This window comes from Medicago sativa, chromosome 2 (genome assembly GCF_051527215.1).
Source record: "Medicago sativa cultivar Bolivia chromosome 2, Bolivia_mono, whole genome shotgun sequence".
NCBI lineage: Eukaryota > Viridiplantae > Streptophyta > Magnoliopsida > Fabales > Fabaceae > Medicago > Medicago sativa.
The window spans coordinates 16,249,082-16,275,595 of record NC_140750.1 but is presented as its reverse complement, the minus strand read 5'-3'; the positions used below and the strand labels follow the sequence as shown (position 1 = coordinate 16,275,595).

The following is a 26,514-nucleotide window of genomic DNA, read 5'->3' as shown; positions in this document are numbered from 1 at the left end:
TACTTTTGTTATAAATTTGTTGTAGTTCTCTTTAAAAATATTTTATTTCAATTTAAGTTGTATTAAAACAACTTATAATTAGTGTCTTGCACAAGTTTTATATTTAAGGCTATATGCATTAAAAATAATGATACACATACAAGCACGCATGCACGCACACACGCACACGCCCACACACCCGCTCATAAAAATAAGTTGCCATCTCATCTCATTATATAAAAGTGAACAACTTACATATCATACATATTATATAACATATCAACATGTGTCTCAAACATATATGATATATTCATTAATGATTAATCATATGTAACAACATTTTCACAAATAATATATATTTAGCCGCTATAGTTTCACCCACCTCGATTAACAAGTCTTTTGGAAGTGATTGTATGGCCGCTAAAGAAGATGGTGCATGTTGTTTTTTTGTTGCTTTTTCTCTTCAATGTTCTTCTTGATGGTGCCATGACTCATGAAAAGTGAGATATTGAAAAAAACTAAAACAGTAGATTTGGAGAGATTTTTGTTTTGGGTGGTGTACTTGGAGAGGAAGATTTTGATTCATTATACAGGGGAGTTAGATATATTTATTTTTAGGGAGGGGAGTTATATTTATTTTTTTGTGTGTTAAAAAGACTCTCCACTACTTTTTGAAAATTATATTCCATCATTCTGAACAAAGAAATAGCAGAAAACAAAAAGCATGATTGTCATATGAAAGAATTTACGTGAAGAAGATTGAGAAATAAAAATGTAAACCTATCTCACTTTTATACTAAATATAAATTGGGATGGGATATGTATTGAGTAGATAGATAGATATCCTTTTAATTTCTTGCATATAGTATAGCATAGTTGGTGGAATACATTACGGTTAACGTTGGTCATTAACTAATATTATTAATTTTGTAAATAAAAGTTTAATATTAGTAGAAAATTATAAAATTAATTTTCAGGTTCTCCATCTAGTAATTAGCTCTAAGTGACATGTTGTAACACATGATGCATCTAACCTCTATTATTCTTTATTTGAAAGAAGAATTTAATGACATTTACATATATGTCTGGCTTATATTGGTTCTCTTTTGTTTTGTTTTGCACATCAGTAAACAATAATGAAAAGAGATGGGAATTTAAGAAGAGAAAGTTAGGCGCAAACAAAAATATTAAACACACGACCTAAGGTAAAAATTAATTCATGACCAAACTTACTCACTAATCTAGTGAAAAGCAATAAAGAAAAAACAAACAGATTGTTACCGACTACATTTTGTGTTCACTTACTCACTTAAAGAGACATGTCAATTATCAATTGTAAATATGTTGTCTCATGGATGAGTGGCTCTTGTGAGTCAATTAAAATCATGGTTTCTTAATATGTTGTCTCATGGATGAGTGGCTCTTGTGAGTCGATTAAAATCATGGTTTCCTAAAAGGTAGTGGAGAGTGAGTCAAAAGAATCCCAAATATACTTCTATGGGTCAATCCAAGTTCCACACAAATTTAACCTCTTTCCATCAAATCTCTATTATAGGGAAGACTACAAGAGATAAATTGTTATTCATATATTTTTTTTAAGGAGATTTTAACTGATATCTAGCTAAAAATTCTTACACCATTAAATATATTACCACACTTGGTTTGATTGGCCGAAGAAACTTGACTATGAAAATAAAGAGAAACTAAGCATGTTGTTGTATTTATTTTTTTTGAACAAAGCATGTTGTTGTATTTATGATTGTGTCCCATTTTTATTTTATTTCACTTGAAGTTGTATTAAAACAACTTATAATTAGTTTCTTGCACAAGTTTTATAGTTAAGCCTATATGCATTAAAAATAAAGATACACACTTGCACACATACAAGCACGCACACATGCACACGCCCGCTCATGAAAGTAAGTTGTCATCTCATCTCATTATATAAAAGTGAGCAACTTACATATCATACATATTATGTAACATATCAACATGTGTCTCAAACATATATTCATTAATGATTAATCATATGTAACAACATTTTCACAAACAATATATATTTAGCGGCTATAGTTGCACCCACCTCGATTAACAAGTCTTGTGGAAGTGATTGTATGGCCGCTAAAGAAGATGGTGCATGTTGTTTTTTGTTGCCATTTCTCTTCAAAGTTTTTATGTTTTTTCTCTTCAATGTTCTTCTTGATGGTGCCATGGCTCAAGAAAAGTGAGATATTGAAAAAACTAAAACATTAGATTTGGAGAGGTTTTTAAGGGTCCCACAAGAAATTCAATTCCTAAAAAATACAAGTGAAACCTGTTCACGATACCTATATTTATGTCAATTGTGTTTTCAAATGATTGAAAGACGCAAAAGAAAAAATGAAGATAAAAAATAGAAATCACATAAACAATGGATTAGCTATGCAACGTTTCTCTCAAAAAAAAAAAAGCTATGCAACGTTGAATTGATATTTGATAGAAGACCTTATGCTTCAATCTTGAATTGTTTATCAAAATCGGTTACTTTTGATGGATGTTTGTGAGAGGTGAAAAGTTTCTCAAAGAGATGAAAAATTGGTTTTGAATTTATTTTTATGAACAAGGGTTTTCTCGGTATTATGATTTAATTTTAATAGATTTTGGGTGTAACTGGATTTTTTTTGGGGTGTAACTAGATTTTTTTGGGGTGTAACTAGAAAAACTCTAAGTGTAATATTCAAAAAGGAGTAGTGTTATTTGAACAACCATATGGAACAACTTATGTGACAACTTCTTTTTTCTCTCTTTTCATTGGTTAAAAACAATGGAAAGAGAAAAAGGAAGAAGAGAATACTGTCAAAAAGTTGTTAGAAAGTGGTTGTACAAATATCATTTCTCATTCAAAAAGTCATTTTAAATCATGGTTTCCTAAAAAGTAGTGGAGAGTGAGTCAAAAGAATCCCAAATATACTTCTATGGGTCAATCCAAGTTCCACACAAATTTAACCTCTTTCCATCAAATCTCTATTATAGGGAAGACTATAAGAGATAAATTGTTATTCATATATTTTTTTTAATGAGATTTTAACTGATATCTAGCTAAAAATTCTTACACCATTAAATATATTACCACACTTGGTTTGATTGGCCGAAGAAATTTGACTATGAAAATAAAGAGAAACTAAGCATGTTGTTGTATTTATTTTTTTGAACAAAGCATGTTGTTGTATTTATGATTGTGTCCCATTTTTATTTTATTTTACTTTAAGAATAATTTCCTTTTTTTTTTATAATGTTTTTGGGTCAAAGATAGGGCCAGCCCTGTGCAAGTGCATTAAAGCCCTTGGCACAGAGCCTCAAACATAAAAAGGCCTCAAAATTTGAAGGAAAAAAAAAGGAAGAAAAAAACATGTACCTACGGACAAAATCCATCACTAAATATCATTTTTCGTAGGTGAAAGTCCAGAATTCAATTATTTTACTGTCAATTAGACATTGTTCGTAGGTAAATGCCTACTTGTTTGTGGGTAAAAGTCATGTTTGAATCATTGCTCATGTATTTAACTAGAACGTAGATTATACTATCTTATACTAATTTTTTATTTTTTGCCGATTAAAAAAAAATATATACTTGATAAATCTTCTAAGAATTAAGGAGGACAAAATATGGTATCAACAAGGCTATTTCAACTTTTTTATACTGATAACATAATAGGTGGCAGACTGATCTATAAAGTTAGACTTCAAAAGATATTGCTTCTTTGACAGTACTACCAAAAATATTGTTAAAAATAGTTTTGCTTTCTATTGATAATGAAGTTGTTGAAATAATCTGCACATACTCAATTTGACAGTAGCTACTTGTTCCTTTTCTTTCTTTCTTTCTTTCTTTCTTTCTTTCTTTTTGTTGAGTCTTAAGGCTCATTGAAATTATATATTTTCTTAGTTTAGGATTGGTACTAATACCGTATTAATTCATCGTAATATTAAACATTTGTAGTAACTAGACTCAATTACCAGGTAGCAAGAAATAGAGGGTCTAATAGACTCTTAACACAAGTACAATTATATACCCCCCTCCCTATATACTATTTAACCAGCCCTAAATAATCTATTAATTAGTTGTGTATAACAATTTTTTTTCCATCACAAGGTTATTTACTATCAGGTTTGTCACTGCCTTTGTGAAATTTTCATTTTATGGACTAGGGTGTTGGCTTTTAGAAGTCACTCTAGTTGACTTCTATTACTATATATCGATCAATTGAGCCTATTTAACTTAAACTTCGAACATGCACTTGCAATCTTCTCCTTCCCATTTTAGGTGTTTGTCCCTAAATGGGCACTACATTTATGAGTGTTGCCCTTTTTTTTCCCTTAATGGGATGCCAACACAAACTAAGATACAATGTATTTTATTAAGTGAGTGCCCTTTATTCTTTGGTCTTAACAATTGATTATTGATAACATTTTACTTCAGTTTTTCAACTAGATTTAGAGAAACTTTTTGTAAATAGACTTGTAAACTGAATAAAATGACACAAAATTGAATGCTGAAGCTGGATGAAAATGGACATGGTCGTCCAAACTACTTGGTGGTGACAATCTCCAGGACCAAGCCCTCGCATAAGTGCCAATGTTCAAAATTTTGTTGTTGTTCTATTTTTTTCTTCTTCTCAAAGTATAGCCCGAACAAGGAAACATCTATCTCTGAAAAAAGAGAAAAACAAAATCTAATAATACCATATTTTCTTCAATGACATACTTATTGTACTATTTTCCTGGCAATTTACAAAATAAATCCAAAATAATTTAAGATCCAAGTATATGTTGACCTCTAATATTTTGGTAAAAAATATATTGACCTCTTTTTCTTTTATAAAGGCGTCCTACGTCAAATATTGAAGAAGAATCACAATGTCTTTATGAATAACTGAATACAAAATAATTTAGTTATTGACTCACGCAACACGCGGGTTTACATCTAGTGTTAATTAACTATTTTCATCAGAAATTGATTATGGTAAGCTCTTTGGTTTAGGGGTTTTAGTTGTTTGCAAGGGGTTTTGCTTGAATTTTTTGGTATTTTGCCTTCAGGGGGAATATGAGCGTAGCTAGGGCATCTTTTTTTTGGCAGGGTTACTTCATTTCTAAATGTTCATCTAGTATACTTGTACTTATTCATCTTTGTTATAATAATTGCCTCTTTGTTGTTTAAAAAGAAAAAAACACAGCAAAGCTTGTGGCAGAAATAAAGGATATAATAATGAAAATTACATTGAAAGAAGGTTATCTTACACATAAAGCATGTAACATACAGTGTAGCTCATGACACAAACGTGCCCAGCTAGCTAGCACTTTTCTTTATTAGTGAATTCCAATCACCACATTTCAACTAAAGTAACCCACATTCATTTAGATTGAACTAACCATATCCCCTTCCATTGATTCTGTAGAGGCCACAGTGGCAAGATCCGATTCAAAAGATTTCTTGTTAATAAAATTGCATTGTTTTCTAATTTCTCCTTTCTTTCCAGTAAGCACATCAATATTACCCATTTTAATCATTGAATTTATAAAGTTCTGGAAGAAAACATTTTGGCTATTTGCAAAGCTGTTGACAATGCTAATGGTATCTGCACCCGGTGTTGAGAACAATTCTTGGTCACTTTGAAGCAAACCCTTTTTACCTTGAAGATTGTTGTAGAAGTTTTTGTCCAATGTATCAGGAGTCGTTGGGTCGAAATTGACACGGTTATTTCCAGTTCCATTCTGAGGGCATTGGTTTCGCAACTGTTTTAAGTATGTTGTATCAAGAGTTGGATCGGGTTTGCCAGTATTGTTGAAGTTGTATAATCGATCAACGATGAAAAGGCAACGTGCTCTCCCAAATGTATGAGCACCTGAAATTGAAGCAGTTTTGTAAATCATACACCATCGTGTGCTTTTATATATTTGTATGTGTGTTGCAAATGTCGGTCTAGGGACAAAGATTAATACCTCTGGTACTAAATATAAGACACTCTCTTTCGATTTTTATTGTCTTTTGTATTAAACATAGTATTTTAAATTTGCAAATTTATTAATTATTTGGGTCATGCTAACTTGTGCCCTAATTATTTATGATAAATAGTTAAGGATCCTCTCATGCGTTTTTTGTGCAGCCCCCTCCCCTTCTCTAATCCAATAGTTAATTGGCTCATAAATGAAAAGAAAAAAAAAACAGCACAAAAGAGAGAGAAAAAAAGTAAACAAATGATTTAAATTATGGCCAAAACAGCGTGAGAGAAATGGTTGGAGATGAGATTTTATATTTAAAGACGTGGTAACATAACTTTTTTACGAGAAAGTGTTTATAATCAAATGATTGAGCTTTACTGGTTTATGAACTCTAATTACGAATTTTTTTTTAAAAAAAAATACGAGTTCGAATCATAGGTCAAACAATTTTTGACTAAAATTTACTTCTCTTTCGGTCACTTCTGGGGGTTTCATTTCCCTATGAATCTACGGTTAATTAGAGAATTATTTTTTGTCCTTGTCAACTTATTAAGCAATGATCTTGATGTATGCCATTTATCTTTTTTATTGGTTAAGTTATTCAAAAGTCAACTGATTTTAAAATTAATTTTCTAAATCAACTGTTTTTTTATAAAAAAAAAAAAAAAAAAAAAAAAACTCATCAAGTCTAAAGTGGTGACAACTCTCCTCAACAATTTTAAGTTTTAATAATAATATGGTAATGATCATATTCAAATTCGAAATCTTGATTATGAAAAGAAATCGTGTCATATTATCTAAATATCATTGTTGGATAAAAAATTTATATTAGAAAATGGTGCATGTATATATATACCTGAGAGTGCTACTAGGTCAACCGTGTTAAGTCCCTGAGCAGCAAAGGCAGATTTAAGTCGATCTAGACTGAAGTTGGGACCTGGAAGATTTTGATTGGCAAGGGATTGATTTGCTGTTAGACTATCCCTTCTTCCTAGTGGAACCTCCCAACCTGGACCCCCAGTCTGTGGAAATAGATCGATTGTATTGTTTTAAGATCATACAATGAATAAAAGAAGTAATAATATTCTTAACTAATTAAAATAAAATGTATATATGTATTGTACTAAAAAAAAAGGTATATTTGTATAGGAAAATACTTGAAACTAAAAATATGTACCAGAACAGAAGATATTCCAGCCGCAAGTGTAAGAATATCAGCACAAGAAACTCTATTAGGACAAGCTTTTTCCACTTTAGTCTTAATTTGATTGATAACATCTAATCCTCTTAAGGAGTTAATATTTGGAAAAGCATCTTGTTCACTCACAATAGTAGCAGTGTTATTCAACAAAACTGATGCATCACAACCCTGTATCAATCAATCATAGATAATATCATCAAGTTATTTAGTGCTCTATCTCCAAAAGACAAAAACTACAGAAGGTATTATTCACATATGATCATAAAATATTGTCATATTATGTCATTTCACTTAAATTAGAGAGAAGGTATTATAAATAAAAGAAAGAGAATAAAATTTTTACTAAATTAAACATTTAAACCATTGACTAATTTTCATTATCATAAATACCTAGTGAAAAATAATAACTTGAGAATATTATCAGTTAGATAGTAAAATAAAATATAATCCATTAAAATTATGTTGAAAATTAACTAGCAATGACACTATTAATTTTTGGCAAATATGACAATTATTAAATTAACAAGAAAGGACCTAGAACAAAGGTTTCAGTACGTAGTCTTACCTTTAGACCAACCCTACGTATATTGTTAGTTAGTGTTATTTTTTAAGAGCCAAAAAATAATAACAAGGAAGTACATGCATAAGAAATGTATTGCCGATAATTCGAATTCAATCAACTCCTTTTATGGTTACGTTTACGTATGCATTTTTTATTTTTTTGACAAAAATACTTATGCACTTTTAGTTGTCTTTATTTTTCAGATGTGGACCATAAAGTATTTTTCAAAATATGCTAACAAATACATAACTTGAGGGGTAAATGATAAATACTAGAGCACAGCATATATAATATAGAAACATACTTGAACGAAACAATCATGAAAATGAAGCCTAATGAGACTGGCAGGCATTCGGGGATCCTTGTTAGCAACTTTCCGTAAGACTTTAAACGCTATAAAATGCAATTTGGGACAAGTTTTGGTGTAAAAATATGGATCAAGTTGTGCATTTGAGGAGAAGGGTAGTCCTCCAAACACAACCACTACACAGCACAAAGCTGTTACAATGACACGAAATGAGTTCATTGTTACCCCTAAATGATATTAGAATTGTATTTGAAGTTTCTGTGCTTTGATTAGGAAGAGGATGTGCCTTATTTATAGGGACATAACATGACTATAGGTTGCTTGTGGTTGCCATGAATGACATATGATAAGTATGTACATCAATAACTAAGACACACTTGTAAATTTATAATCATTTTTCTAAAAACTATGTCAAGTCTTTAAAAAATAATATAAAAATCACATTATTATATATAGTGTATATACCAATTTAAGTTGATGTTACTGGCAAGTAAAAACTGTCGTCGCTTAATTAGTTATCTGAATTCCAACCCTATAACATGTTACATGTATATATTTTTTCGTGCCCTCTAAATTGAAACAACAAATTTCTTAAAAAGTTAAAAACAATTAGAGGAACCTTGAGAGTGATGAAATGAAAAAAAGAGCGCAAGAACCCAACCAACTAATGAGAAGGTAGAAGAGGGGAAAAAAAAATTGAATTTAATTTGACTACCCTATGAAAAGTCTAGGTGTGAAGGATTCTTGATGCAAGGTTGAGATGATTGATCATGTTGTTGAGGAAAGTGAGAATTATCATCCCAAGATGGTTTGGATCGAAACCAAATCGAAGGTGAAATTCATGATGAGGTTGGGAAAGTTGTCGGTGTGTATGACAATTCGTTGAATGAAAATCTTACATTACGAGATAAGAGGAAGAAGTGGTAAACAAAGAGAGTAATATTTTAATGGTTTATCCTTCAAGTGTAAAACATTATCAAGGTAACTCTACATCAAGATGATATGGACCATTCAAGATCCGCAAGGTATTCCAGTCCGAGTTTGTGAAAATTCTGAGTGAGGTTACCATTGCTATAATTGTTAATAATATAGAGCTGTGGAACTATGGAGATGATGACTTTCTTGGTAAGTTGTGAAATCTACTGAAGAGTAAAGCAAGTTGGATCTTTCATTCACCCTAAGTTGTGGGAGAAAGGAAAGGTCAAGTTAAAGACCTTAAACAAGCGCTTCATAGAAGGTAACCCACGGTGTTTTCCACTAATATTTTTTAAAATTTATGGGGATACTTCATCGTGTTCTTCTTTAATTTATGCTTCATCGAGTTCTGCTTTATTTGAATAAAACAATCAAATTATTCCTTGCTTGAACAATTTTGTTTTCACATCTACAACTTAGAACTATGATTCTTGTGCAATCGTGGGTAAAGAGCAATAAAATCACTGTGGTAAATGAACTCTAGGTTTAAATAATTAGCATATTTTCTAGTCACTTTTTCTCATTGAATATAACCCTATAAATGTGAGAATTTGGGCCAATACAAGGGCTTGCTCAATGCATTTTTTGTGTGCCTTTTTTCCTTGTTTTGAGTGAAATTTCTCAAAGATTCATGTTCCTCTAGAACTTTACTTGTTGCCTTTTTAAAGCTTATTTCTACTCGTGAAGTGAAGCATGTTGTCTTGAAATTGAAGCATTCTAGAATTTTGACCTTTTGAATTGTTCTTTTCCACTAGTTCCGCCCCCCGTGACATTTTTCTTAAGCATTTTAGGGACTAAAAATGCTGATGGAAAAATTTTATAGAGACTAAAAATGCTGATGGAAAATTTTTTAGGGACTAAAAATGTTGATGAAAAATTTTATAGGGACTAAAAAGTGTGATTTTATTTTGTAGGGACTAAAAACAAAATTATGAATATTTATAGGGACCGTTTACTAAATTAACCCTAAAAACAAAAGACTTCCTTGCCTCGTTTTTTGTTTGAAATTCATCATTTTGGGTATCTTTAGAGTTTAAATTGAGGCAGCCAAGCATAGAGGAAAAATCATCTTAAACATGAAAGAAAGAAAAAGATGAAGAAAAAAGAGTCAAGAGCAGTAAAATTAAACAACCCGGGGAAATTAAGGTTTCCTTCACAAGGTCAATTCCTCTTAAAAGTTGCTTAGAAAAATATATACAAATGCTCAAGTGGACTGCACAAAATTAATTAGGTTGCTTGATTTATACTTTAAATGATTGTTAATTGATTGAAAAAGAAAGAAAAATAAACTTATTTATAATTCAACCCTTTGAAAAAAACCATTATCTTGTTTGATATATATCACCTTGCAATCCTAAACCATGGTCCCATTACAAAGTTACAAAAATTGACCCTTGATTCATGCTTGCGTTAACGAAAGATGTAGTAGAGATGTAGGTTTATAGTTGAGCATATGGTAGGGCTTAATCTGATGAACAATTGAGTAAAATCAAATCACTTTGTACTTAAATGAGTGATCTTGTAAGGTGAATGCCCATTTTCTTAAGAACTTGTGACTTAGAGAGTTTAAGACTCTAACTTAGAACTTAGGTTGGTGATCCATTTGTTTTAGAATGTGAAAATGGAATGAAAAACAACTCTCAACTCAAAAAAATAAAAAAATTATCTAGATTCTTTACATCATTGTTTTTCTTTTGTTCATCAACACTATACCATTCTTATATATAACGGGTCCCGGCCTTGAACATGGTACTATCGAAATTTATCCCGGAGCATCCAAATCTATTTTGTATCAGAGTATATGGTTTTTAGGTGGAGTTAGGTTCAATCTATATTAATTTGGTATCAAAGTCTGGTTTGATCCTTAAGCGTCGGAATTGAACGGGAAGAACGAATCTTATATAAAAGGACAATAAAAAGTGTCGGGACACCATTTGTTTATTAAAAAAAAACATTTATTGTTAATATAATTACTTTTGACTTCTTAAAATAATTGGACGCATGTCTATTTTTTTCTTGCACGCAAAGGTCTATATATCAATCTCGTATTAAAATTTATGTTTTTTTTTAGAGGAAAATTTATGTATTGTTATATTGCCAAATAAATGGTCAATGTCTTAATAGTCTTCCCGGCATTTACGTTTGTAGTGGGAATATCTTTTTTTAAGGAATAGTGGGAATATCTTATTATGTTGTTTTCTTTAAGAGTATCTTAATCTTGCAGAGTTTTATTAGTATTGTTGATGATAATATCAAATTTAGATCAGAGGAAGCTTCTTTTTTATGAGCGGGGAAGAGTTGTTGTTACTCCCTCCGATCCAATTTATAAGAGAAATTTGGGTAAACAAAAATGAATATATCTGGTTAAAAATTCAGTCTAGATGCATGAACTTTTGTTGACTCAACTTTCTCTTATAAATAGGACCGGAGGGAGTATATTCTAATGGTACGTCTTGCATTAAATTATCATACTATATATATATACTAGTTGCGTGTGATTTTCAAATTGTGTGTTAGTCGATCCTTTCAAAAAAAATATTGTGTGAGTAGATAATTTTTATTCTTCCACCCTCTATTTTTTTTTTTATTTTTAGCATTGGTTCTCTCGCTTTGGTCAATACTATTTATTATTAATTTATTCAACATTGCTTACATTTGTAATAATATTTTGTTTATAAAAAATATTGTTACCTTAAGTAGAAGTTTATGGATCTATCTTTTTTGTTTTAATCCTCCGTTTTTTAGAAGGTTTTAATAATTTAGAGTTTAAAAGTAAAGTCCGACTAAGAATTGTTTCACCGAAAAATTAAATTCAGTTCTCATGAATAATTTGTCTTTTGGTAGAGCTAGTTAACCACTTGAATCCAATTATTTAATTTAGTTTATCAATCTCTTCAATTTATCCAATTCAATCATTTTAACAAATAAAATATATAATTCTTTCTTTTTTGCTAATATAAAATATAGGGTAATGTTAATCGGTGCCCCTGAGGCACTGGTTAAAAAAATCAAAAAAAGAAAATTTTAAATTAAAAGAAATAATACTTTTCAAAAATGTTTTTAGTTTCCATTTTTAGAAATGTTTTTAGTTTCCATTTTTAGAAATTTAGATACATTTTAAATTATTGACAAAGAGATGAAAGATTTATGTAGCAATTGTAATAAAGAGATGGAAGATAAACTTGACAAAAGGTTTAACACTACATAATAATTGACAATCTAGGAATCTTAACACTACATAATAATGGATGATCTAGGAATCAATGGATATTCCTAGGCATCGGAATAGGGCTGAATATGTTAATCGAATACCTTCCTCTAAGATCAGCACACTGCATACACATACACATCATATGACCTTATCCATAACACACGTTCTACCCTCAATAAACCTTGGAAGTCTTTTGCCCTAAACAAAAGAAAAACCTTTGAAGTCTTTGATTAATCAAAAAATTCTATAGCTAGACGACTTTTTTTAAGCAAGAAGGATGTATGAAAAATTAATGAAAGTTGTTATGGTGATGTGAGTTTCTTTTATATATCTGACAACTCATTCAACGTACTTTTTAAAGAAAAAGACAAATAGAGAATGAAATAACGATAATGCTAATTATCACGTTACAACAATTTCGAGTGAGATTAAACTATGTTCGTTGAAAGTTATGTCGGCAAGCTCATTCAATGTTTTATTTTATTATCATTATTTACTCTAACCAAATAAATTAAAAATATTTTGTAACCTAATAAAAAAGTTAGGTCTTTTTTTTTCTTTGGTTATTATGAGAAAAATGTTTGGTCTAATTTTTTATTTTTAGAAAAAGAGGGCCAAAGCCCAAAAATAAAGAGAACTACAAGGTTGCACAAGTATTCCTAGACATGCAAGTCTCAGAATAATCATAAAAAATAAGAGTTGAAATTCCATTAAGAAGAATTTCCATAACATGAATTTGAAAAGAATTTAGAGAAAAATTAATATTAGATAGTCAATCAGCGCTTCTAATTCCTTCCCTTCTTGAATTTGAAAAGAGTTCGGAGAAATGTTTGATCAATTAATTGATTGATAGAATAACTAAAAGTTGTAAACAAAAAAGTTTTTTAAAATTTTCTACAAAGACAAACAAAACTCTTAAAATGAACAGTTATTTTGCAACGAGTAGTGGGCCTGCCCGATTACTAACACAGTGAGTTTCTCAACGTCTTTTCCTGCTAATACCTATTGGAAAATTGCTCTTTAAGCATTCATGGTTTGCTCTTAGGCACTCGCAACTGGCAAAAATATCTCCAATGTCAGTTAATTATTGTTTAGATGACTTTTTTAATCCGTTGAACCAATTTAATTAAAAAGTGATTTGACCGATCTAAAAAGTGATGAACGATAGTTAACTATTGTTTTGTGACGAACAACACTTACCGCCGTTCAACCAATGGTAGTTGCTAAATTGAGCAATGACATAATGCCTCAAGAGCAATCTACTACTTATTGGACTATCTTAGTTCCCCAGTCCAATATGATTTACCAAATTAAAAACAAAACAAAAATTAAAATTACAACAACAAAAAAAAATTAACAAAAATTAATTAAGAAAAAAAAAGCAAGCAGAGACATTAAGGCTCACCCTAAACGGGATTGAGAAGTAGCACCTTCCGGGTTTTTTATGAATTAAATTAGTACTACTATTTGCTGTTGATTTCCGTAGGATGTTTTCTTAAATAACATAGTAAACGACCCGTACTTTTGAATGAGTTGCATAATCTTACGGTAACTACGTAAAAAATAATTGCATTGTTAATATTGTTAAATATTTAAAGATATTAAATGAAAATTATCTGATCAATGTAATGTTTTCTATCAAATATATTTTTTCTTATATATAGATATATTTTTCTATTCAACGCGCCACATAAGTAAGTTTTCACAGTCATATGCCTTGAGGGTTCAAAACCAAAGTTATAATTGCTTTATACATGTATTTGTACTTTAAACTTATTGCAAACAAATTGAAAAGGGAGTTCTTGATTTTCAAGGTTGATTTCAAAAAGGAATATAACTCGGTAGGTTGGAGCTTTCTACATTACATAAGCTAAGGTTTGGGCTGTGTGAGAAATGGAGAGATTGGATGAAAGCTTGTGTGTTCTGTGATAACTATTGATCCTTGTAAATGGGTGATTGACGGATCAGGTGGGTATTTGTAAGGGACTCAAACAAGGGGACTCCTTGGTACCTTTCTTGTTTCTCATGGTGGTAGAGGGTTTGAAGGATCTTATAAAAAATATAGTTTCTCTAGGCTACTTCTATGGGTTCAAAGTGGGGGACTCGAAGGAGTTGATATCTCATTTACGATATGTCGACGATACCTTGTTCATAGGGGAGGAATGCATTGATAACTTGTGGCGTAAGAAAGATATACTTAGGTGGTTTAAATTAAACTTCGGGATACCGTTTAACTTCTCCAAGACACGACATTGCCCTTGCTTTTTAGACACGACATCATCTAGGTTTTTTTTAATACAAATTGAGGAAACCATCATTTATTTATCTTGGATTGTCGTCGGTTGATACAAATACTAGGAAGCTTTCAAAGGAATTTGGGGTAGTTTGGCATCTTCAAAGATGATAGTCTTTTCATGGCAAATGTTTCTCAACTGTCTTCCTACGTCTTTTAAATCTGTTTAGAAAGGGATCTTTATTGATGATGCAGCTATGGATGTTTGGTGCCCGAGTGTTTCCAGAGCCATTCAATTATTTATTGGCTTGACATGGTGGTCATCTTGATAGGAAGGAGTCAAAAGTATTTTACTTAATACTATTGTAATTATAGCTATTATTATTACTTAATACTAATGTAATTATTGCATTTTGATTGGTTTTTTTATTTCCTTCAAATGTTTCAACTCACAAGAGTGATATCATTTACTCTAAAGCAGCATGAACACATATGGAGAAATAAAAAAAAAAAAAAAGCAAAACTACATAGTAGTTTCTATAAAAACTAAATAAAATTGTACGTGATATTAAGATTCAAATTAAGTATGACAAGAGATACATGGCAAAATCATATTGACATGCACACTTTTTATTTATTCTAGTTAAGTATATATCTTACAATGTTTACCCTTTCAATCACATATCAATTAACTTATTTAGAATGAGCTTAACAAGCCATCTTTTGATCCACCACGAGCTAATCCAGAGGAGTTACCATTTACAAAATTACATTGCAACCTAATTTCCCCTTCATCACCAGTTAACACTCCAATATTCGCCATTCTAATCATCGACACACTAAAATTCTGAAAGAAGAGAGTTTGGTTTCTGCTAAAGCTATTAACAATGGCAATGGTATCTGCATTAGGAGTGGAGAATAGCACTTGATCACTTCGAAGTAAGCCATTGAGGTTTTGAAGATTGGAGTAATATTTGTTATCAAAGTGATTAGGTGTGGTAAGGTCCAAATTGGCTAGGTTGTTTCCTGTTGAGTTTTGGGGACATATCAGACGCAATGTTTGTAAGTAAGTTGTGTTTAGTGTTGGATCAGGATTTCCAGTGCCACTGAAATTGTATAGACGGTTGATGAATGTACTGCAACGAGCTCTTCCAAATGTATGAGCACCTAAGTATAAAAAAAAAAATTAGGTCACCATTTTTCAAGTCAAAAATCACAGAATGCTAGCGTAAAAAACATGGACCACCGAGACCAAAATTACAACAACCGTGATAATTGAGGGATCAAAAAATTTTATTTTAAAATAGAATGACTATTTTTGTGAGGGTAATAAAATATGAGAATTAAAAGTGCATAAATCTATTTTTAATGAAGCTTTGTTGTTGGTAAATATTAAATTGATGATTATGTGTAATATTATACCTGAGAGTGTAACTAAATCTGTAGTGTTGAGACCTTGAACAAGAAATGAAGCTTTAAGTTGATCCAATGTAGAGAAGGGTCCGGGAAGGTTTTGATTTGCAAGAGTTATGTTTGCGGTTAAGCTATCCCTTCTTCCCAATGGAATTGGCCATGAGGGACCTCCTCCCTGTTCATAGATCAATATACATTAGAGGACTTTAAGATGGACATTTGAGAAGGAAAAATTATAAGTGACCATATAAAGTTTGAGCTATGATTTTAATTATATATATAATTAAAATCATAGAAAATAAATTATTTTAGGTATTGATAGGCATAGAAAATAAATAAATTACTTAGTGAAACTATTCCTTTTCTTTTTCTTTTGGTTACAAAAACTATTTCTTATTGCTCAAAAAAAGTTTGAGAGATAATTGCTCAAAAAAAGTTTGAGAGATAATTGCTCAAAATTATTAATCACAATAAAAAATTCACTATATTTAATTAAAAAAATTCATATGTAAATAATAGTTTTTTCTAATGGCAAATGAATATTAAAAGAGTACAACTCAACCAAATAGAAAGAAATCATGAGACCACAAAACCGGCTTGTTGTTGAGTTGACAGAAGGTGTTGTGGGCAATTTGTACAAAACATGCAGAAGTGAAAGAGATAAAAGAAGGGATAAAACATTTGTCTTAATTGGAAGTGCATCTTGCGGAGGAAATTGGGATATCCTTATTTATTTTATAAGTTTTTTTATCATATGCAAATTTGCATATGTTAATAAATTCAAAAAAGTAAGTTTGCATTGGAACTTTATTTTATGAATGGTATGCCAACCTTTTAGAATGTATTGGTAAGAGATGGTGTATTGAGATTATTTTGGTGGATAGAGTATTTTGGTGAATATAAAATTTTGTTTGATGTTAAAAAAACAAAGCTCCTAATATAAAAACAAAACATTAAAATTTTAAAATAATTTTATCCATATAACTAGGTAATGAAAAAAGTTGATGAAATTAAAAACATACCAAAATAGAAGATACTTCAGCAGCAATGGTAAGAATATCAGCACAAGAAACAGTGTTAGGACATTCTTCTTCAACTGCTGTCTTGATTTGATTCACAACATCCAAACCCCTTAATGAGTTTCTGTTTGGAAATGCATCTTGCTCACTTACAATTGTATCAGTGTTGTTCAACAAAACTGATCCATCGCGGCCCTGTCACAAACATGCATAAACAACATGCATAAGCCCTTGTACTTATAGTATATTTTGATTTTAATTTTTAATCCATGTTAGTTTTTTATTTAAATTTTGTCTTTACAATTGTTAAAATTGTTATTAGTCACTCACCCAATAATTAAAATCTTGTCATCTAATTCAATAAGTTGACGTTGGGATTAAAAAAAAAAAAACTACTCCCTCCGTTTCAAAATACATGTCCAATTTTTGCAATGTGCACTATTCACTTGACTTACTTTGACCATACTTTTTAACTAATGTATAAATACAAATATTAGCATGTGAGATGTTGTTTGATTTGTCTCGACAAATATTTTCAAAATATTAAATTTTTATAATTTTTTACTTTAGATGATTAAAGATATTAACGGTCAAAATTGTGCATTGGCATGTGTGAAATGATTGACTTGGACATGTATTTTGAAACGGATGGAGTATAATGCATTGACTAAAATCATATTTAAATCTTTATTTTGTTTGTAGGTCATTGGTATATTCTGTTATTGAATACCACTAAAAATCTTTATGAGCCCAATATAAGAACATTCATTTTTTCCTCTAAAAAGAAAAGAACGTTCATTTTTAATCTACACACATGATCAAACTTCTTCTCAAATAGACGAATTGAGGAATCGATCGAACCTATAATCATTTTAGGCAAAGAACTTTGTTACTAAACTTTTCAACACCATATCAGTATAGTAAAAGAAGTCCAAAATTAACATTATACCGTTCAATTTTAAAGAAAGAAGTAGGTTGTAATTGCAAAGGCCTAGTGTAAGAAAGTTAGAAATTATTTATATGGATGAACATAACAATCTATAGATAATAACATACTTGAACAAAGCAATCATGAAAATGAAGCCTGATGAGACTGGCACCGATTCGGGGATCAGTGAGGGAAGCCTCAAATATGACTCTAAACACAATAGGGTATAGATCTGGACATGTTTCACTGTAGAATGATGGACTGAGCCAACCATACCCTCCATGCATCACAAATGCACACCAAAGTGCCAACCCTAGTACAACACGCATGGAACCCATTTTTGTGTTCTCTTAAATTTGTTTAGAACTCATGAAGAGTCTTTATTTATACACACAAATTGAGATGATTAATATTCACTATGCTATCCCCTCAAAAAAAAAAAAATCACTATGCTATATTCGTGAAAGGATATCATTTACAAATTACATTAATATTATTTAAGATGGTGAATAAATTATATAGATATGTAGGTAATATAAGTCTCAATTTAACCTTGTAATTCTTTCTGCTCTCCACTGTGTTTGTGTGGTTGTAACCTCAAGTAAAAATTATTTGGGCACATACATAAATAATAAAAAGGAATTAAATTGTGTGTGTTTTTTAAATAATTAAATGATATAGATTTTAATTTTATGTATAAATGTGGGACTAAATAGAGGTGAGTATTCTGGTACCTTGTAGTTTAGTTGGATATGTATATATTTTCCAATGATTAGTGTCATATCATTTTTTTAATATTGACTCATTTTAAATTAAATACTGAACATTTTATAATATTTTAAATTAAAGACTGATTTTTGTAAATACTAAGAAGATGATCAACATATATTGCTACTAGGCAAATATATATATTCTATTAGAAAGACAAGATTAGGTTATTTGAAGAAGAAAGAAAGAAAATCAAAAAAAAATAAAAACAAGATTAGGAATCACTATGTTGAATTGTCCTTATCAGGGCTGGACCCTGGGGGGTGCAAGCAGCGCTATAGCACCAGGCCTCCCCAAGGTATGGGCCTCCAAAAAATATTTACAGCCTAGTACCCCCCACTAACATACCAGTTCCTATGCTGTTGTAGCATGCTTTGCTGTTGCTGTTTCGGTATTTTGGGAGGGATTTTGTTTATTTTTCTTTTGGTGTATGGCTTTTTGGTTTCTTTCCTGTTGCTGGCCTTTTTTTCTGCTGTGTCCTTTGCCGCTGTTTGCTTTGGTATAGTAGGCTGGGCACCTTATTTTATCTGTTGTAACAGTTTGCCATTTAGTGCACTCCTGGTGCTTGGCACTTGAAATATATGCAGTTTCAAAAAAAAATTAGCGTTTTCCCCTTTCCAAAACACATTGTATGAATGAGCCTCATTTTACTTCCGGCACCGAGCCTCCAAATTCGTTGGAACGGCCCTGGTCCTTATACTCATTTACAAATATACTTTAGCGTGTAGTTGGAGAAAGTACGTTATTTTTGAACAAAATTAAGCTTGTTTGTTAGAATTCATCACTCAAAAACAAAAAAATATGATGAGAAAATATACACCAAGTTTTGGAAGATCCTAGTGTAGAAAAGTTTCACATAAACTAATATACGCATATACACCAAGTTATGTGCACGTCTGTGATCTATTGCTTGACCAACAATAATTGATAAAATGTTTCCACCCAAAAAAAAAAAAAAAAAAAAAAAAAAACAAGAAGAATGGGCTAAATGAATATAATACAAGTCCTATGTAGCTCCTCCATACTTACCAATCAGCACGTCGACATTCCAACAAATAAAAGAATGTGTTAGTTCTTTTTCAGAAAAACATAAATATATTCAAGTTTGCTAGATAATAATCTTTATAGCGATATCAAGTAATAGACAACGACATTTAGCGATATCAAGTAATAGACAACGACATTTCAACCAAAATTACGTTTGGTTTAAATTTTCAAGCATTCATATGCAGAAATAGTTATTTATTTTGCAGTTTCATTGAATGAGTTGCAAAATATTGTTTCTATAGATTTAGGGGGGTGTATTGGATTAGGATTTTAAAAGACAATTTAAAAAAAAAAAAAAAAAGTCTAGTGGATTTTAAAAGACTATAAAGGATTTTAATGACTTTTAAGATTTTAAAATATTCTCAAGATTTGTAATTTGGATTTCAAAGGATTTATATCATGAGATTTTTTAGGATTTTAAAAGACCACCATGATTTCAAAGGATTTATATCAACAAGCCAATTGTGTTTTTTTCTAAATGGTTATGAGAATTTTTTTTTTTTTTCAACACTGTATTACACCATGATATTCATTTCTAACTTATAACAGACTTTGAAATCGTCTTAATGGTTCTAAACACAGAGTCAGCTTAAAAGAAAATGAGTTTGAAGTGAACTAATAAATTGAACAAATAGCTAAAATTTTACTAGAATGAAATTAACACGTAGCTCGAACTATATTGACTTAAAGTTTTCTACACCTATAGAACAGTATCATTTTGTTCACCTGGAAATGATATTCATGGGCCATGGGAATGTGAATATAAATTTTACGAGAATAATGTTCTGCGCACATGGAAACTAATGAGAAAATGATTCTCGTTGGACGACACTAAAAAGAAAATTGGGAGAGTCTCACAAATTTTTGAGAGATTGTTGAATGAGCATTTTGTTCATATTTTTAATCAAAAAGTCTCACAAAATCCATTCCATAAAAGAATCCATTAAAATCTATCAATTTTTGAATACCGAATGACATTTTATAAGTTGTGAGAAATCCTAATTGAATACCGACGGATTTCGTTGTATTGAAAAAAAGTCATGATTGTCTTAATTGAATACCACAAGACTTATTTATATTTTATAAAAGTCTTGATTGAATACCACAAGACTTTTTTATAATCAAAAAGTCTTTTAAAATCCATTGAAATCTCAATCCAATACACCAAGGGTATATGGATTCTAGAGCATTTAACAAATTTACAATGAATAAAGCTATAAAACACACATATACACGTGATTAATTAAAAAAATAATTTAAATAAAAAATATAAATTGGGCAAGAGAAAATATTGTCAATAGTGGGGACAATTGACATTTAATAACCATATCACAATATATGAGATTTGAACTATGTCCCTTGAGATCATAAAGTCAAGTTTTTGTCAATGAGCTCACACCTTATAAACTATTAAGGAGTGATATTTGAACAACTAAAATGTGATAATTTTTAAACAATCGTATAAAATTATACATATAATAAGTGTTAGCTTGATAATAAAAGATAAAAAAAAAATTATGATTAAATTGACAACCATGTAAAAGTAAGGTTTCAGACAACTTTTTGATTGTCAAAATAATTTTTCTGCAGACGATTAGACAAAATTAAATTAATGATAAAAATTTGAAATGTCTCTTATTTGGTCACACATTTTAATGAGGAAAGTAGAGAGATTTCATTTTCTTTTTAAGAGATATTTCATGTTTCTTCATCTAGTTTAATATGATTGATAATTTTGTTTTGAATATTATAACAATTTTTCTAAAAAGAATTAGAACTTTTAGCAAAAACATGTATTAAATATGAATTTTATTTTCTTTCTTAAGATAAACTTTCTTATTTTCTTTCTATTTTCATACTCTCTTTTTTAAGGGTAAAAATTAACTTTTACTAAAATATAATTAGAGAAGTACAAACAGTGTTTGACTCATCAGAGATGTTGTGGTATTAAACCCCATCAACAAAAACAAAAAAAACTATTGTTAAAGATTTCATATCGAATAAGAAGTGACCTGGCAATGATAAGTAAGGACAATTCTCACCTTAAAATCCAACTTTAAGAGGTTATGTTAGACTCAATTATAATTTCTAAGATGATATCAGAGCCTCCTCTAAGATTCGTTGGGCCACCTACTATCAGGTTTTCACTATTGAGTCACCTACCATTTATATTCAGGCTCCAGATGTTCAATCCTAAACGTGAAGGGGTGTGTTACATAGTCTAACTTCGGATAAAAGATTGTCTGGCAATATTTTTATAAGTGAGGCAATCTTCACCTCAGAAACCATAATTTCTAAGAATTTTCCTTCCATACAAAGCATAAGCTTCGAAAAAACATTCATAATACATACAAAGTCCTCCCTTGTTCCTAACAAGAAACCATAAAAAAAATTATAAAAAAAAAAAAAAATAAAACTATTTTCTTACAGCTAATATAATTAGAGCCACTTTAATTACTTATAAAAAGAAATCGAGACACCAGTGATATCATTTACTGTAAAGAAGCATGAGCACAATGGAGAAAAAGAAAAGCAAAATTACATACAATTTTCAACATAAAAGTACATAAATTATTTTATGTGATATTGAAATTCAAAGTAACTTAGACAACCGATAACAAGAGGTAAATTAGCAAAATCTAATTGCCAATCACACTCTTCTTGTTTTATTTTAAGCAAGTAGTTTACAATACTTTACCCTTTCAAGCACGTTAACTAATTTAGAATGAGCTTAAAAGTTCATCTTTTGATGCACCACTAGATAATCCAGAGGAATCTGCATTAATAAAATTACATTGCAACCTAATTTCCCCTTGATCACCAGTTAGTACACCAATATTAGCCATTTTAATCATGGACACTCTAAAATTCTCAAAGAAGAGAGGTTGGTTACTACTAAAGCTATTAACAATAGCAATGGTATCTGCATTAGGAGTTGAGAATAGCTCTTGATCACTTTGAAGTAAGCCTTTGTGGCTTTGAAGATTGGAGTAAAATTTGTTGTCAAATTGATTTGGTGTAGTAAGGTCCAAATTGGTGAGATTGTTCCCTGTTCCATTTTGAGGACATATTGCACGCAATGTTTGTAAGTAAGTTGTGTTTAGAGTTTGATCAGGATTTCCAGTGCTATTGAAATTGTATAAACGATCAATGAATGTGCTACACTTAGCTCTTCCAAACGTATGAGCACCTATGCATATACAAAAGTTAAAATTTCAGGCCACATATATGTTACATAATATTTCTACGAGTTTAATTACAATATTTATTACAATGTAAATTAGTTTTACATAGACATCGTGTATAGATAATTGTGCAAATGTTTAGTGAATGTGTGACATTATTATTTATATGATTTGATATAATGTGTAAACTTTTTATTAAACTTTGTTGGTGAACATTTTTTTTTTTGATACAATGTTGGTGAACATTTTTACTATAACCGTTGTACAAAAATAAAAATCGATTTACATTGGTTAAGGCCATTGTAAAAACAAACATTTTTCGCATCGATTTTAATCATAACTGATATAAAAGGTCACTTTCAATTTTCCAGCGTCGGGGTGAAAAATGACCCCAGGGACAAGAAAGTGTCTAATTTGAAGATAATTTACATCGGTTGAATAATTGATGTAAAACGTGACCACATTCTACAATAAGAGAATCTACATCGGGTTCAAAATCGATTTAAAAAATCAATTTTAGCTAGTGTAAAAAGTCATTATGTATTACTAGTGTATAGTGAATTGCGACATCATAATATATGATTTGATGTCATGCGTAAAGCTTTTCTATTAAATTGTTGGTAAGTATGAAAATGATTATATTCAATACCTGAGAGTGTAACTAAATCTGTAGTGTTGAGCCCTTGAACAAGAAATGCAGCTTTAAGTTGATCCAATGAGAAAAAGGGTGCTGGAAGGTTTTGATTTGCAAGGGCTTGGTTTGCTGTTAAACTATCCCTTCTTCCCAATGGAATTTGCCATGAGGGACCTCCTCCCTGTTCATAAACCAATATATTAGTTACTAGTTTAAGATGGATATGTTGTACGTGAGAAGGAAAAAAGAATACAGAAAAATAAAAGTGGGCATACAAGTCTTAACTGCTGGTTTAAGTTTTAACTTTCGTGGTTCAATTCTCAATAAAATGACCAACCGTTAAGACTTAAACCAATAGTAAGGAGAGTTCAACTCAAATACTAATCCGGTAGATGGAAGAGTCTCACGACTTAATTTTATCATATTAAAAGTTTTTATCTACTTAATGTGGGAATTTAGCTTAACATATTTAAACTTAGAACACCATGAATCCTAGACGCTCCTTTAACAAGTTCAACATTAGCTTTAGTCAAACAAAAGGTTTAACATTAGCTAGGCGTGATTATTAGAGTCCAAACAAATTATTTATATTAGTTGATGATCAACTATACTTCTTTTTTGTATGTTTTGTTTTCAGGTCAACTTTTGCTCATTTGTTGATCTGATCAAAGCCAATGGGGTTCAATTTTAGCTAAGACATTCATTATTTTTAGTATATATGTAGGATCAAGTTGAGATCCTGTTCGTCAAAAAAAAAAAAATTTGAGATCCTGTCAATTATTTTAGTGAGCAAAATAGATTAATTAGTCAAACTATTCCTCGTTACCCAAAATTATCACTATAAAACTAAAAATTCACCCAGCAAAAGAAAACAATAAAATTATTTCATATTGCCAGTAGTAGTTTCAAGTATCATGTATGATTGATAATTAACTATATACATTAATTAATGTTCTTAGAGAATGGAAATTTTCCAGATATTAATTCATTGATTACTAGCTCCTGCTATTTTTAAAAAAAAAATTAAATATTTGTAATTATTTTATCTATATAACTAGCTAGGTAATTAAAAAAAGTTGATGAAATTAATGATAAAACATACCAGAACAGAAGCTACTTGAGCTGCAATAGTAAGAATATCAGCACAAGAAACAGTGGCTGGACATTCATTTTCAACTGCTGTCTTGATTTGATTCACAACATCCAAACCTCTTAATGAGTTTATGTTTGGAAATGCATCTTGCTCACTTACAATTGTATCAGTGTTGTTCAACAAAACTGATCCATCGCAACCCTGTCACAAACATGCATAAACAACAACTTTGGTATAAGATTTTCATTTGTGTCTTTACCACTAAAAGACAAAAATCTATGCAAACACTACTTTAAAGAAAGATCTTTGTTACAAACTTTTTCAACACCATGTTTTTTCAGTAACACAATTTTAAAATTTTAACTAAAAACAAAAATTTACATTGTAGTGTTCATGTGCACTACATTAATTGGTTGAATTTCTTGTTTTACGATACTGACGGATTTTTCTATACCGGCGGACTATTCCGTCAGTAATTACTGAAGGAAAAATCCCTCAGTAATTCTTCATCAGATCACTCACTCCATTACTGAGGGAAAATTCCGTCAGTAACTTTATTGACGTCGGTATTACTGAGAGAATTTTTTTGTCACCGATTAGCCAGTAATGTGTATTACTGAGGGATTTGATTCATTACTGAGAGATTAATTCCGTCAATAATAACCAAAATTCTTGTAGTGGTTCATTCAAATTAAAGTGGATTGTATTAGGTCTGGTATAAGAAAATTAGAAATCATGATCTATATATAGGAAGAGCTTTATATGGATGAACAAAAAGTAATTAACAATAACATACTTGAACAAAGCAATCATGGAAATGAAGCCTAATGAGACTGGCACCAATTCGGGGATCAGTGAGGGAAGCCTCAAATATGACTCTAAACACAATAGGGTATAGAAATGGACATGTTTGGCTGTAAAATGAAGGATTAAGCTGAGCATACCCAGCATGCATTAAGACTGCGCACAAAAAGGCCACCCCTAGTACATTCATGGAACCCATTTTTTGTCTTGTGGCTTAATTATATAATTAAGAAGTTTGTTTTATGAATTAACTCATCAAGAGTCTTATTTATAATCACAAATTGAGTTGGTAATTTCTTGTCAAATTGGAGATCATGCATGTACATATTTTTTTATCAACTTATTTAAACGGCAACTATTCTTAATAGTTTTTATGGAAGACTTTATAACAAGGGTGGATATCAACTTGCTAAGTTTTGTTAGTTACTTCACTTAATATCTCTTGGTAGACATTAAATTTCATTGATACAATCGTTGAATATTGTTATATTATCTTAATCATGCATACCAAAAATTATGAAATTGAATATTTGTAGCTATAAGATCCTACGGTAATTATCTTATTTATAATTTAATTTAAAAAGTAAGTATATGGTTGAATTGAACTTACTTAAGATTAATTGAGGAGGGAGAAGTTATTATTTATAACGAGGGTATTAATGACCATTTACAACTTTTTCAAATGATCTTTGAACTTCGTATGTTGAGGTTATAATGTTAAACACAGTACAACTGAAGTTATCGATCCATTGTTTTTTAGCATATCAAATGCATCCTTAATATTCGCAATGCTATTATAATGAAAGTCATTTAAAAAGTATTGGTATTTATGGTTAAATTTTATTTTAGTCACTATAAAATTTCAAATTATCTTTATAGTTTATGTAAGAATTATTCAACTTGTCCTGGTGAGCTTAACTCAGTTGGTAGAGACATTGCATAATATATGTGGGGGTCGGGGTTTGAACCCCGAACAGTCCACTTGTCTACATTTTGTGAGCTCTAACCAATATACTACTTTACGCATATTTTTCAACAAAAGTGATATAATATGACCTAATGAAACGTGCATGGGTACATTAAAGGATCTCCTAAATATTAATTGGATAGTCATTGATATACCCGGCACAATATTTTATGCAATGAGAGGGGTCCAAAAAAAATACTCCCTCCGTC

General features: G+C 30.4%; 3 protein-coding genes across 3 annotated transcripts; all 3 read right to left on the bottom strand.

Annotated features, from left to right (window-relative positions):
• Positions 1–5,198: 5,198 nt before the first annotated feature.
• On the bottom strand, positions 5,199–8,290 carry LOC146944983 (peroxidase E5-like). The gene is made up of 4 exons (XM_085743366.1): positions 8,026–8,290; positions 7,136–7,327; positions 6,815–6,980; positions 5,199–5,861 (listed from the first exon to the last, which is right to left on the bottom strand). Exons 1-4 carry the CDS (start codon positions 8,245–8,247, stop codon positions 5,374–5,376), a joined length of 1,068 nt encoding a protein of 355 aa, XP_085599492.1. The 5' UTR covers positions 8,248–8,290; the 3' UTR covers positions 5,199–5,373.
• Positions 8,291–15,032: 6,742 nt separating this feature from the next.
• LOC146944982 (peroxidase A2-like) lies at positions 15,033–18,172 on the bottom strand. The gene is made up of 4 exons (XM_085743363.1): positions 17,936–18,172; positions 16,883–17,074; positions 15,870–16,035; positions 15,033–15,614 (listed from the first exon to the last, which is right to left on the bottom strand). Exons 1-4 carry the CDS (start codon positions 18,143–18,145, stop codon positions 15,145–15,147), a joined length of 1,038 nt encoding a protein of 345 aa, XP_085599489.1. The 5' UTR covers positions 18,146–18,172; the 3' UTR covers positions 15,033–15,144.
• A 4,013-nt stretch (positions 18,173–22,185) lies between these two features.
• LOC146944981 (peroxidase A2-like) lies at positions 22,186–25,580 on the bottom strand. Its single transcript, XM_085743364.1, has 4 exons — positions 25,331–25,580; positions 24,544–24,735; positions 23,457–23,622; positions 22,186–22,812 (listed from the first exon to the last, which is right to left on the bottom strand). Exons 1-4 carry the CDS (start codon positions 25,535–25,537, stop codon positions 22,343–22,345), a joined length of 1,035 nt encoding a protein of 344 aa, XP_085599490.1. The 5' UTR covers positions 25,538–25,580; the 3' UTR covers positions 22,186–22,342.
• Positions 25,581–26,514: the final 934 nt, after the last annotated feature.

Bases quoted from the DNA above. Each gene is read 5' to 3' on its own strand.
- LOC146944983 (XM_085743366.1), bottom strand. From the start codon at position 8,247: ATGAACTCATTTCGTGTCATTGTAACAGCTTTGTGCTGTGTAGTGGTT. The intron at 7,328-8,025 runs GTATGTTTCTAT...TGATTGATACAG, and splicing joins TTCATGATTGTTTCGTTCAA to GGTTGTGATGCATCAGTTTT. The intron at 6,981-7,135 runs GTACATATTTTT...CTATTTCCACAG, and splicing joins CTGGAATATCTTCTGTTCTG to ACTGGGGGTCCAGGTTGGGA.
- LOC146944982 (XM_085743363.1), bottom strand. From the start codon at position 18,145: ATGGGTTCCATGCGTGTTGTACTAGGGTTGGCACTTTGGTGTGCATTT. The intron at 17,075-17,935 runs GTATGTTATTAT...TGTTTGTGACAG, and splicing joins TTCATGATTGCTTTGTTCAA to GGCCGCGATGGATCAGTTTT. The intron at 15,615-15,869 runs GTATAATATTAC...TTTTATACTTAG, and splicing joins AGATTTAGTTACACTCTCAG to GTGCTCATACATTTGGAAGA.
- LOC146944981 (XM_085743364.1), bottom strand. From the start codon at position 25,537: ATGGGTTCCATGAATGTACTAGGGGTGGCCTTTTTGTGCGCAGTCTTA. The intron at 23,623-24,543 runs GTATGTTTTATC...GTTTATGAACAG, and splicing joins CTCAAGTAGCTTCTGTTCTG to GGAGGAGGTCCCTCATGGCA. The intron at 22,813-23,456 runs GTATTGAATATA...GTATATGCATAG, and splicing joins AGATTTAGTTACACTCTCAG to GTGCTCATACGTTTGGAAGA.